The sequence below is a fragment of the Cervus elaphus genome, chromosome 33 (assembly GCF_910594005.1).
Source record: "Cervus elaphus chromosome 33, mCerEla1.1, whole genome shotgun sequence".
Classification (NCBI taxonomy): domain Eukaryota; kingdom Metazoa; phylum Chordata; class Mammalia; order Artiodactyla; family Cervidae; genus Cervus; species Cervus elaphus.
In genome coordinates this window covers 35,040,593-35,053,530 of record NC_057847.1, presented here as the reverse complement: position 1 = coordinate 35,053,530, position 12,938 = coordinate 35,040,593, and the positions used below count along the sequence as shown (strand labels likewise).

Below are 12,938 nucleotides of genomic sequence, written 5' to 3'. Positions count from 1 at the left end.
AATCCAAAATCAGGATGGTGGTAGGGTTGTTTTTTTCTGAGAGTTCTTGGGATAATCTCTTCCATGCCTCTCTCCCACATTCTGATAGCTTCAGGCATTCCTTAGCTAATAAATGCATAGTCTAATCTTCTGTCTTCACATGCCATCCTCCTTGTGTCTCTGTGTCTTCATATGGCTTTTTTCTTACAAGGACAACATTCATTTGGATTAAGAAGCCATTATACTCTTGGGGACTCTCCTGGCAGTCCAGTGGTTAAGACTTTGCCTTCCAATGCTGTGGGTACTGGTTTGATCTCTGGTTAGGAAGCTAAGATCCCACATGATTTGTGGCCCAAAATCAAAACATGAAACAAAAAGAAAAATGCCTTGGTTTTCTGGGGCTAATAAGAGAACAATTTATTAAAAAAAAAAGAAAAGAAAGAAAGAAACGACTTTACAGATTTTACTGTCTGTGAATCTATTTCTGTGAATCTATTTACTCCAGTGTGACCTCATTTTACCTTAATTGATTACATCTGCAAACTCCCCATTTCCAAACACGGTCACATTCATAGTTATTGGGAGTTAGGACTTCAATATCTTTTTGGAAGGAGGGGCATAGACACAACTCAATGCATAAGAGTTGGCAGAGGTTCTTCTTACCTGCAGTTTGACTTGTCTCTTTCTAGTTCTGTTTATTTCATCTTATTTTCTTATCTTCACAGGTTTTGTTCCTAAGAAAAATCTTATATTTAAAATATTTCAGCTTCTTCTTTGAAAAAACCCAATATGTGACTTAATATTCAGATTATCGTTGTTTTTATGTATTTAATTATTGTTGTTACAAGTTATTTCAAAACTCTTCACTGATTTTCACTTATTCCCATAACAATATTGCTGCTGTTGTTTAGTTGCTCGGTCATATCTAACTCACTCTTCCTATATATATATTTCAGATTATTTTCCATTATAGGTTATTACAAATTATTGAATATAATTCACTGTGTAATCCTTGTTGTTTATCTATTTTATGTATAGTAGTTTGTATCTGTTAATTCCATACTTCTAATTTATCCCTCCATCTTCCATTTCCTCTTTGGTGATCATAAGTGTGTTTTCTGTCTGTGAATCTATTTCTGTTTTGTATGCAAATTCATTTGTATTATTTTTTAGATCTTACATATAAGTGATATCATATAATATTTGTATTTCACTGACTTCACTTAGTATGATATTCTCTAGGTCCATCCATGTTGCCACAAATAGCAATATTTCATTTCTTATTGGCCAGCTGGATTTTTTTTTGGAGCTTATTGATATATCTCGTGGTCAACTCATTTTACTCCCTGCCTCACTGTGACCTCTTATTTACCTACCACTGTACCTTTGAAAAAAAGGGAGACCACGGAACACTTCTGGGTTCTCATTTATCTCCAAAATTAATTGTATCAATAAGCTCTTTTTAGATTCAGGGCTTTTATTGCTCCTGAGGCTTACATTAAAGCCTAAAATTAACATCAAAAACAAACAGTGTAGTTAAATATAGTTAAAATGTAAAACCAGGTTTTTGGGGTCAATTGAACCTTAGAATTTAGAATTGTTCTATGTTTAAGATCAAACTCAGTATAGCATATTATATAAAAACATTTGAAAATTTGAAGAGAAGTTTATATTTTTATGAACTTTTAAAAATCAACCATTAATTTGTTGCAAATAAACTCTATGATTATTATAAAACACAATACATATTTCTATTACTTAAAATTTATTCTTAAGTATAACAGAACTTTGGGTTGCATGTAATAAAAATACAACCATATTTTGATTTAAGAAACAAGAAGAATTTAAGAATATGGTAATCTTCACAAAACAAGGATGAAGTAACTACTACATTCAAGAACAGAAGAAGCATTAGGATTCTCCCTCTATATCTGACTTCCATTCTTCTTTAAACTTGTTTATTCTTTTCTTTCTCTTCCCAGACCAGCTAATGCTATTCTTCTAGATTTTTTTTTTTTGAAGAATACAGAAGTATTTTTTAATTTAAACATGTAAAACACAAATGCTGACTTGACATATATTCACACGTAATTCCTTCTCTCACGTTTACAATTCAACAGATTTCGTGAATCCAGAGGAACTGCTATAATCACTATATGGAACATACTATTTTAGTATTTCAAAAGTTTATTCCAACCCATTTCTTCTTTTATACTCTAAAACATCTTCATTATGTTGTTTGATGAGATAGATCCACAAAAAAACGGAGGTGCCCAAGGTCAATCCAACCTTCGGCCAGTTAGGGCTGCCATGCGGCGGTTCCCGGATGTAGAACTTTGACCGCGATGAAGAGACAATCGGGAACCTAGCTGGGGCCAGCAGCTTCCAGAATGGGCGCATCAACGCGGACGGCGCCATCTTGCCTCTATTCTTCTAGATTTTTGAGCAGGGAATATGGCTGTTGACTTCTCACTAATTGCATATAGTAGAGCATTAAATTCCTAGGGAGAAACTGATTTTGTAGATGTCTTCCTTTTGCTAAATGCTATGAAATAGTCTGATGGGTTCAGCTGGTTTAAAGTACCTATTGCTGGACAGTTGTTTGTAGCCAGGGGAGGATAACTAAGGAAGGAGCTACAGTTTATCTTACTTGGATTAAGAGTCCTTCCTTGAACCTATCAACTGAAACCAGAAGTCATATGCCTTCATACTACAGGGCAGTGTATATTATATTCAGGTGACGAAAGGGGGGAAATATGGGTACTTTTCCAAAGGAAAGAAAATACTTTCCCAACGAAATAGGAGGTAGACATGCTGGGTCAATAAAGTCAATATAGTAGCACTCATATGCATGAGCACTTAACAAAAGTGTTCTCCTTATGAGAATGAGGATGAATCTTGTCTAATTTTTTTTAAAATGATGATCTCATTTTAACTTTTCAAGTAAACATTATTGAGCTTGCTTCTGATTTGAATTCACAATTGTCATCTGCACATGGAGAGGTAAAATCTCCATTTTTCTGAAGAGAGAAATGATGGTACTTTGTCACTCGCAGTGGAGTTTTGGGACCGGTTTTGGGACCTTTTGACAGCCAATCCATTTCAAACAGGTTTAAGTAGAAAGGGAATTAAATACAATGTTACTTTTAAACTTTTTTTTTAATAGACATTTATAAGTAAGTGGTTTAGATTCACTGGAAATATTATATTGAATGCTTGACAACTGAGAATTAGCCATAGACATTGAGTTTATCATCCTGGAGCTGAACAAGAGTGACTGTGGGGTCCTCCAGCACATCTGGGTAAGGAAAACCTATGAGATGATAAAAAATATAAAATTATCAGAGTCTACCTGTGAAGATTAACTCCCTGCTGAATTTGTCTCTTCCCTGGAGAAAATAAGGAGAATAGTCAATATCAATCAAGCAAACTCAATTCTCTGAACCTCCATGAGGTTTTCAACATCCAAGTAGTATTCTTTTGGCCATTATCTTTGTTTTTGCCTTGACAATTCCTAGATAATGAAACAAAGTATTATTCAGATTGTTAAGAAGAGGCCTGGGCTCCACCTGACCTCTTTGAGAGTTCTCTGGGGCCATGATACAGTCTACAGAGAGCAGTGAAGATAATGAAAAAAAAAAAAAAAAAAACAACAAAAACTAATACTCTTCAAGCCCCTGACATGATAATTAAAAAAAAATAAAAGCTTGTCAGACTTAACACTAAAATGAATGATAATAGTATATTTCTAGAAAATGGGTTAACTTTGTTAATATAGATAGAAAACATTATTTCATCTCCTTTTTTCCTTTCTAGTTAGACTAAAACTTTGTAGAAATGCTCCTTATAGATTTGATTACGTATTGTGTTGGCCTCAGCCTTTGGTCCCTTTAGGTCCTATATAGGTCCCTATAAGGTCCCTTCGGTCCTTATAGATTTGATTATGTATTGTGTTGGCCTCAGCCTTCGGTCCCTATTTATGTCTGTGCAGCTAAGGATTAGGATCAAGAGTTCTCTGACATTACAGATCTATGTTCTGAGTGACCATGAAATTGTGCTGCCAATAGCCTTTACTTTCACAGCTCTGCAGAGAGAGGAAGAAAACAAGATTAAGAGAATTGAGATGCTGTGATAGAGAGCATCTTAGGCTTTCCAAAAAAGTCCATCAGTCTATAAAACTAGAAATATACACATGTGTTCAGAACAAAACCGTTCTTGCCAGCATCAGTGAAAGGAGTTTTGAAGGGACTGTACCTTAGCATTCAGTTGGATACAATTCAATGGTTTCAGATGCTGATTTGTAAACTAACAACTTTAAAAAAGCTCTTTGTTGCTTTACAAACCCGAAGTGGTGTGATTCCTCTGGGAATTCGGAACAAGCAAATATTTTTGTTAGACATGGCAGTGTTTTATAGGAATGTTATTACCATTGGTTTTAGCGCAAATCCCGAGAAGACGTTTTACTTAACATGTAAGGGGCTTGGCAAACCATTCCATCTGGAGTACAGGAATCATGCCTATTAATATGAGAATTACATACAAATCCTCTAAGGCGCGGATGGGAGAATAAACTTCAGACTGTGCATATGCTGCGGCAATATTAACGTGATAGATTTTCAATGCTCTGCAGGATCCATTACTGTGTTTTGGGCCAATAGTCCATGAATTTGAAGGATTTATACAATGGACCATAACAGCTCCATAGGTACAATTACATCCCATCAGATGAAAAAATGTCTTTTTAAAACCTTCCTATTAACCTGTTTGCTCCATAGACCATAATCCTTTGAAGGTTAAATTATATACATAGAAAAATGGGCCAAATCACCTCATTTTGTGTTTTAAAATGTATTTATGGTGAAAAAGCTCTCCAAAATGGGAGAGTAGAAATTGTACCCAAGAGTACCATCAAATCAAGGTGATTTTTAAGTGTGAGTAACAGGCAATACTTGCAATTTCTGCTCAGGAGAGAAATCTTGATAACCCAAAGATAACACTTACTCCTTTATGTACCATTTACATTCACAATCATCTAAAAATAGATCAAACAATTGAATACAATCTGAGTAGTCAAATAACACAAGGTAACAGCTCTCAAAGCATGGGCAGGCACAAAGAATCAAAATAAAGCTGTAACCTACCAATTAAGTGGAAAAACACTGCTAAAATCCTTTATACTGTCTACATCTTATCTATACTTGGTGCTTAGATGGGAAAGACTAGATCACATGATTTTTGAATTATTAATACAATTTTATTCCTTTCACAAATACTGTTGAACTGAGTATTGTGCTCAGTACATGCTAAGTATTTAGTGTGTTTTAATGACTGTATCCATGGGGTCTAAATAATTTAATATCTCTCTCAGAAAGTAGGGATCTTCTGATAGCACTTCCTTAAACCAAATGAGCGACTATAATAAGTTACTGGAAACAAGTGCTTGATGATCAAGGCATTGTTATACCCCTTATGGTAAACCACTGTTCAGTTCAGTTCAATGGCTCAGCCATGTCCGACTCTGTGATCCTATGGACCGCAGCACATCAGGCCTCCCTGTCCATCACCAATTCCTGGAGTTTACTCAAACTCATGTCCATTAGTGATGCCATCCAAGCATCTCATCCTCTGTTGTCCCCTTCTCCTCCCACTTTCAATCTTTCCCAGCATCAGGGTCTTTTCCAATGAGTCAGTTGTTCACATCAGGTGGCCAAAGTAATAGAGTTTCAGCTTCATCATCAGTCCTTCCCCTGAATATTCAAGATTGATTTCCTTTAGGATGGACTGGTTGGTTCTCCTTGCTGTCCAAGGGACTCTCAAGAGTCTTCCCCAACACCACAGTTCAAAAGCATCAGCTCTTCGGCACTCAGCTTTCTTTATAGTCCAACTCTTACATCCATACACGACTGATGGAAAAACCATAGCTTTGACTAGATGGACCTTTGTTGGCAAAGTAATGTCTTTGCTTTTCAACATGCTGTCTAGGTTGGTCATAGCTTTTCTTCCAAGGAGCAAGTGTCTTTTAATTTCATGGCTGCAGTCACCATCTGCAGTGATTTTGGAGCCCAAGAAAATAAGGTCTCTCGATGTTTCCACTGTTTCCCCATCTATTTGCCATGAAGTGATAGGACTCTATGCCATGATCTTAGTTTTCTGAATGTTGAGTTTTAAGTCAACTTTTTCACTCTCCTCTTTCACTTTCATCAAGAGGTTCTTAGTTCTTCGCTTTCTGCCATAAGGGTGGTGTCATCTGCATATCTGAGGTTATTGATATTTCTCCCAGCAATCTTGATTCCAGCTTGTGCTTCATCCAGCCCAACATTCCTCCTGATGTACTCTGCATATAAGTTAAATAAGCAGGTGACAATATACAGCCTTGATGGACTCCTTTCCCAATATGGAACCAGTCTGTTCTTCCATATCCAGTTCTAACTGTTGCTTCTTGACCTGCATAGAGATTTCTCAGAAGGCAGGTCAGGTGATCTGGTATTTCCATCTCTTTAAGAATTCACACAGTCAAAGACTCTGGCATAATCAATAAAGCAGAGTAGATGTTTTTCTGGTACTCTCTTGCTTTTTTGATGATCCAGCGGATGTTGGCAATTTGATCTCTGGTTCTTCTGCCTTTTCTAAATCCAGCTTAAACAACTGGAAGTTCACAGTTCATGTACTGTTGAAGCTTAGCTTGGAAGAATTTGAGCATTACTTTGCTAGATTGTGAGATGATTACAATTGTGTGGTAGTTTGAGCATTCTTTGGTACTGCCTTTCTTTGGGATTGGAATGAAAACTGACCTTTTCCAGTCCTGTGGCCACTGCTGAGTTTGCCAAATTTGCTGGCATATTGAGTGCAGCACTTTCACAGCATCATATTTTAGGACTGAAATAGCTCAACTGGAATTCCTTCACCTCCATGTGCTTTGTTCATAAGGGTCCAGTTGACTTCACATTCTTGGATGTCTGGCTCTAGGTGAGTGATCACACCATTGTGATTATCTGGTCGTGAAAATCTTTTTCGTATATTCTTCTGTGTATTCTTGCCAGCTCTCCTTAGTATCTTCTGCTTCTGTTAGGTCCATACCATTTCAGTCCTTTATTGAACCCATCTTTACATGAAATGTTCCCTTGGTATCTCTAATTTTCTTGAAGAGATCTCTAGTCTTTCCCGTTCTGTGGTTTTCCTCTATTTCTTTGCATTGACCACTGAGGAAGGCTTTCTTTTATCTCCTTGCTATTCTTGAAACTCTGCTTTCAAATGGTATATCTTTTCTTTTCTCCTTTGCCTTTCACTTCTCTTCTTTTCATAGCTATTTGTAAGGCCTCCTCAGGCAATCATTTTGCCTTTGCATTTCTTTATGGTGAACCACAAACCAGTCTCTTATCCCAACTACTCAAAACCAATCCTAAGAGTATCCCAACTACCTAGAACCAATCCTAACCAATGCTCTCCTTTCAAAGTTAAGTACTGAAGGTATAGGCCTATTTAAGATTTGCGATGTGTAGGCTTAATTATTCCATTAAAACCTTTGAAATAAGAATAGTGAATTGGTCAATGACAAGAAAAGATTGTTTCTCTCAATCAGGTACTTTGGTGAATGTCTTTTCACCACTGTCCTTACTTGCTGTTCTATTCCTTCCTTTGAATTCCTGTTAGTGACATGCATAATTTTTCCATAAATTTTGAAAAAGTGTTTTGAAATATTTGGAGGAATGACAGGATACATATAAAGAGAAATTAAAAATTAACATACTGTGGTTGCCAGGGGAAAGGATGAGGGGAAAGCATAGTTAAGGAGTTTGGGATCAACATGTACACAGTGCTATATTTAAAATGGATAAGCAACAAGGATCTACTGTATAGCACATGGAACTCTGGTCAGTGTTCTGTGGCAGCCTGGATGGGAGAGGAGTTTAGGGGAGAATGGATACATAAATATGAATGGCTGAGTCCCTTCACTGTTGACCTGAAACTATCATAACTTTGTTAATCAGCTATACTCCAAAGCAAAATAAAAAGTTGAAGAAAAATAAAAAATAAACATAATACAAACCTAAGCAGGAACAGAAAATAAACACCTGTGCACTCTTCCAAAATCCTCTTCTCTTTAGCAAATATGGAAGGAGAAAGAATGGACAAGACAGTAAAAAATGACTATCAAAATTTTATCCTCCAATATAAAACAATCTAAGTTTTCTCACTCAAATGAGTGAGTCTTCTGTATCACTGAGTATCAGCACACAGTTTGGTAGTATACATCCTCACAGCCTTACCGTCTCATGGTGCAATTTACTTCAGGTGGAGATCTATTTGTAGACTTAAACTATAATGTGGGTCCCTCTTAGTCTGCATGCTATGCCAACTCATTTGTGAACTTATGCATTATTAAGTATATTGTGATAAAAGAAAGTGAAAGTAACTGAGTAGTGTCCGACTCTTTGAGACCCCATGGACTATATAGTCCATGGAAGTCTCCAGGCCAGAATACTGGAGTGGGTAGCCTTTCCCTTCTCCAGGGGATCGTCCCAACCCAGAAATCGAACCGAGGTCTCCTGCATTGTAGATGGATTCTTTACCAACTGAGCTATCTAGGAAGCCCTTACTTTTAAATGTAAACAACCAGTGCAACTGCATTGCTTTTCTTGATAACATTTTCCCCCAATAGTAGAGAGATTAAGACAGGAAAATTTTAAATAAACTTTTTTCCTGCTCTTTTATATACTAGGCATGGAAGAGACCTATTTTCATTCAACTTGGCTCTTATTTTACAAAGATATGTAGGAGTGAGAGGAGTAAATTGCTGTTGTAAAGAATCCCAAAGCTGTTGGCTTTCTCTGTGTCTTCATTTTAGGCTGAAGGCCCCCTATCACAACTTAGTAGGAGTATGCTCTCAAACACTCCCTGAGCATTTATGTTCTACTCTCAGGAAGCACATTTGAGGTATGGACAGGCAAATCCACATGAGTAAAATGCCTTGTGGGTCTACTCTGATTCCTAAGCTATAATTTGGCATAATGTAGAGCCTGAGGAAAGGAGCATGAATCTTCCTTAAAGAAGCCACATATTTTCCTTCTTTCTCTCTTAGCTTGGAGGCTCATGAGAGTGTCTTCCAAATGGAAAGAGTGAAATTACATTGGGTGTTACCCAAATCTGCTTAATGCCATTGGAGTAATGTCTTCATTTCTTCTACAAAGGGACCACTCATGTGATTAGGCAATAGAGTTTTGTTTTTTTCTTTATTTTCATTTTTATATCTAGTTATGAATGTTTGACAATGGAAATGCCAACGGGCACAAATTCAGGAATATAAAATGCTATCTTTTGACATTGGGCCTGACATAGCCTGCAAGGGGAAAGCATCTACTGAAAGGATTTTAGTTTATCTTATTCCTTTGTAAATCACTAATGGCAAAATTTTTTAATGGATTAATCATCTGAATGTAGGAGTTTTGCTACAAAGTGTTTCCCATTTTACTGTTAAGACTAAGTTTATTAAAGGAAGATGATACTGAGAGTTCGACATTAAAAAAACAAAACAAAAAACCTCAACTTTTGCATTCCAGGCATTCATGACTGTGACCTAATTTGAGCTTTGGGCACTGGACTAGCATATGGGTTGTGCACAGCACTGCAGAGGATGACATATTAGAGGGAGAAAGCTAACCCTGGCTCCCTATTTTCTCCCAGGCAAAATTATGCACCAGTCATACAACTGAGTATTAGGCAAAACTAATGTTGCCCTTGATGGGAGAAAGAGTATCAGATTCATTAATACTATAAATAATACAATCAATTGGGACCCCAGTGTGTCAACCATACATTAGCAACATTTGCTTTTCAAACTTCTCCAGGCAATTACCCAATTGGTATTTATAAATTACAATCACACACGCAGATGAAGGAAACTCGCTGGAGCAATTACCTATGCTCGAATGATTTCACCTTTCAGGACACTAGTAAAAGTAAGACATCAAATAAAACTAGTTTATCTTTCTCTGTAGCTTGGAGATTGAGAGCTATTTAATACTTGAAAACAGGCATTAGTGGTCCAAGATAAGTCATGGGCCAATCCCAGTAATTTACACTAAGCAAAAAGAAAAGAAATAAAGGAAAGGAGAGAAGAAACATGAAAACTAGACCCACAAGAAGACAGCCAGAATTAAATTAGCATAGGAAACTTATAAGCAGATACCCAGAAATCTGCCTGCACTGTTCATGCAGAAACCACTGTGAGCTTAGCCTGTTGGAACTACTTTCCAAACCAGAGTCTGAAGACATGGTGTGATGTCAAAAAAGCTATTCCATATAAATATATGACTTACAATTCCTCTATTTCATATACCAGGGATACCCCAACCATCTTTTTAGATTTCAGACATGGCCTGGTTCCCATGAAAGATAAATTTCCTCCTTTTCCCTCAGGTTAAAGGTGGGGATGAGGTTTGGGGAGGGAGGAGAAGTTAAGGGAGAGGAATTGAATATTTTGGAAAAGCACTGGTACAAATATCCTATGATGCCCTGCCCAGCTGAGTAATTGAAACTCTCTGTGAAGCCTCCACTGATATGTTTGTAAACCATTGTAAAGCATAAATGATTTTTTAAAAACAATAATTTTGATGTTGCAAGCCATCTAACAATTACCCTATGCAACTGATATAGCTCGGTGGTAAGAAATGTTTTAAAAGAGAGATGTCACCGCTTAACGGAGTTGCCTACAAAGTCCTACCTTTATGTTGTCTGCTGCTTGTTTTTGTTTTGTGTGTGCCTGTATTCAGTCATGTCCAACATTTTGCGACCCCATGGACTGTAGCCCGCAAGGCTCCTCTGTCCTAGGCTATTTCTAAGGAGAAGGGTGTGGATCAAAGTAGAGGGTGCAATGAGTTAGGCCACTCTAACAGCTCATGGAGGTCCATATATGAGCCCATTGATTGTCCCTTCATTGGCCTAATACGCTCCCCACATTTTTCTCCTGACTCATTCAGACTTCTTACTCAAATTTCACTTCCTGATGATCACTTCCTATTTCTCTACTGCCTCATTACTCCATCCTCTTACCATGCACTATTTTTCTGCATAACACATACTATCCTCTGAATTTAACATGCTCATTTATTTGTACACAAGTATACAAATTACTCAAGAGCTGGAATTTTGTCTCGTATTCACTGCTTTCATTTTCAGGATCTGCCATATAGGAAACATACAATGTACAAATTGTGAATGAATGCACTCATTATTCATACATAGCAAGAATTATAGCAACTAATTATTGGCTCAAGGGTTGTCTTCCTGGATGTAGTTCTAAAACCTTAGAACTGTTAAAGATGTATTGACATTCTTATTTCAATAGACTGCATATTCACCTCTCAAATGTGGGCAGCAAGATCTTTAACACTAGATATATAAAAATACTTATATATGAAAAAAACAAGGAGAGAAACAAAACATTGCAATGTGTAACATAGTTGGCTGGCTTTGACCCAAGATAATCAAACCCTACCAAAACCCTATCTACTCAGATACATACCTTATTCCCATTCTCATAAAAACTCTTCATGTGTTTATTTATTTGCACAATATCTGAACTGAAAGGAGTCCCACTTTAAAATTTTATCAGTTTGTGTCATAACCTTAATGTCACTTAAAGCTACACCTTTAGGGAGTCTATTTAATATTAAAATAATTACTTAAGAATAATGCCTATATTTTGGAATTTTAGAAATGTAATCAGGGTAGACAGCCACTACTTTGTGCTACAAATCTGAATGTGAAATTTCAGAAATCCTCCTTGCATTAAAAATGAATTAACTGTGTGATTATTAATTGTGCATATTCCAATCCCTTTGTGCTGTACTGCATGTTTCTTGAATCTCATTTGAATCCTTTGGCTAAGTAATGTGTCAAGGGGGGTATGAGCCTGAATGCCTGAGTTATTTAAAAGGCAGGACAGCTCTTCCAGATTAGAATACCAATGAGTGGGGTTAAAAAGCCTCTACAGTAGTTGGAGGGCAGCTCTCAGTCTGAGAAGTACCTGAAAAGGACCTCTATGGACTAATTTTCAGAATCACATTGTAATGTGGGCTCATGTCAATCATCAGAACAGACAGCTTCATCCCATGATATAAACTAGTTATACATTCAAGAGCTGCCAGAAGATCTTCATTAAAAAGGGACTTAGCATTAAAGGAAAAAGGTTGTTTTATTATAATACTTCAAACACAGTTTTTTGTTTTATATGTTGTCAGAATTCTTTTTTGTTCTTTGCTGCAATATCAAAAAAAGTACCACAGAAGATGGAAAACATTAAATATTCCATTTTTTAATAGGAATCAAGGAAGCTTTCTGGTTTAAGGCATTAAAATCATATACATTTTTCCTAAATTTATTCATGGCTTTGAATAACAAAAAGAAATCTCTAGATGTAATAGGAGGATGTTTTTAATCTTTTGTAGGAAGGGATTTGCAGGGCTGACTACTCAAGGTAAAATATCTACTGGCAAAGCATATCAGTGAGAGCTTGATACATATAAATTTGTATAAAACCTTTGGGCTCTCCACAAGCTTCCAGATACCAGTTAGATATTACAATTGATGTTGTTAAAATTTAATATAATTGTGTTAGGAGGAAAACAGGAACAATATCCATGTAAGTAAATCATTGACACTATAATCTAGTATTTAAAGAAAACAACAGGGGTTTAACAAAACAGATAAATGTATTTTTTTACCTATATTCAAAAGTGTCGTATCAAAATTTTAATTTAAATATATTTGTACAAGTCAGGTAACCTATTCAAAATATCCAGCATATATACATATTTACCTAAATCATCACATTTCAAACACCAAAAATGTCAAAGCAAATAACATGGTAAATGGAATTAAAACAATTACAGAATCTCTTGCAAGTAAGGTATTTGTCTCAAAGGGTACAATAAACTCTGTTTTCTGTGCACTTTCAATGA

The 12,938-nt window shown here is 36.3% G+C and overlaps 1 protein-coding gene across 1 annotated transcript; it reads right to left on the bottom strand.

The window, feature by feature from the left end:
* Positions 1 to 2,125: 2,125 nt before the first annotated feature.
* On the bottom strand, positions 2,126 to 2,400 carry LOC122688477 (NADH dehydrogenase [ubiquinone] 1 subunit C1, mitochondrial). Its single transcript, XM_043894494.1, has one exon. It carries the CDS (start codon positions 2,395 to 2,397, stop codon positions 2,167 to 2,169), a length of 231 nt encoding a protein of 76 aa, XP_043750429.1. The 5' UTR covers positions 2,398 to 2,400; the 3' UTR covers positions 2,126 to 2,166.
* Positions 2,401 to 12,938: the final 10,538 nt, after the last annotated feature.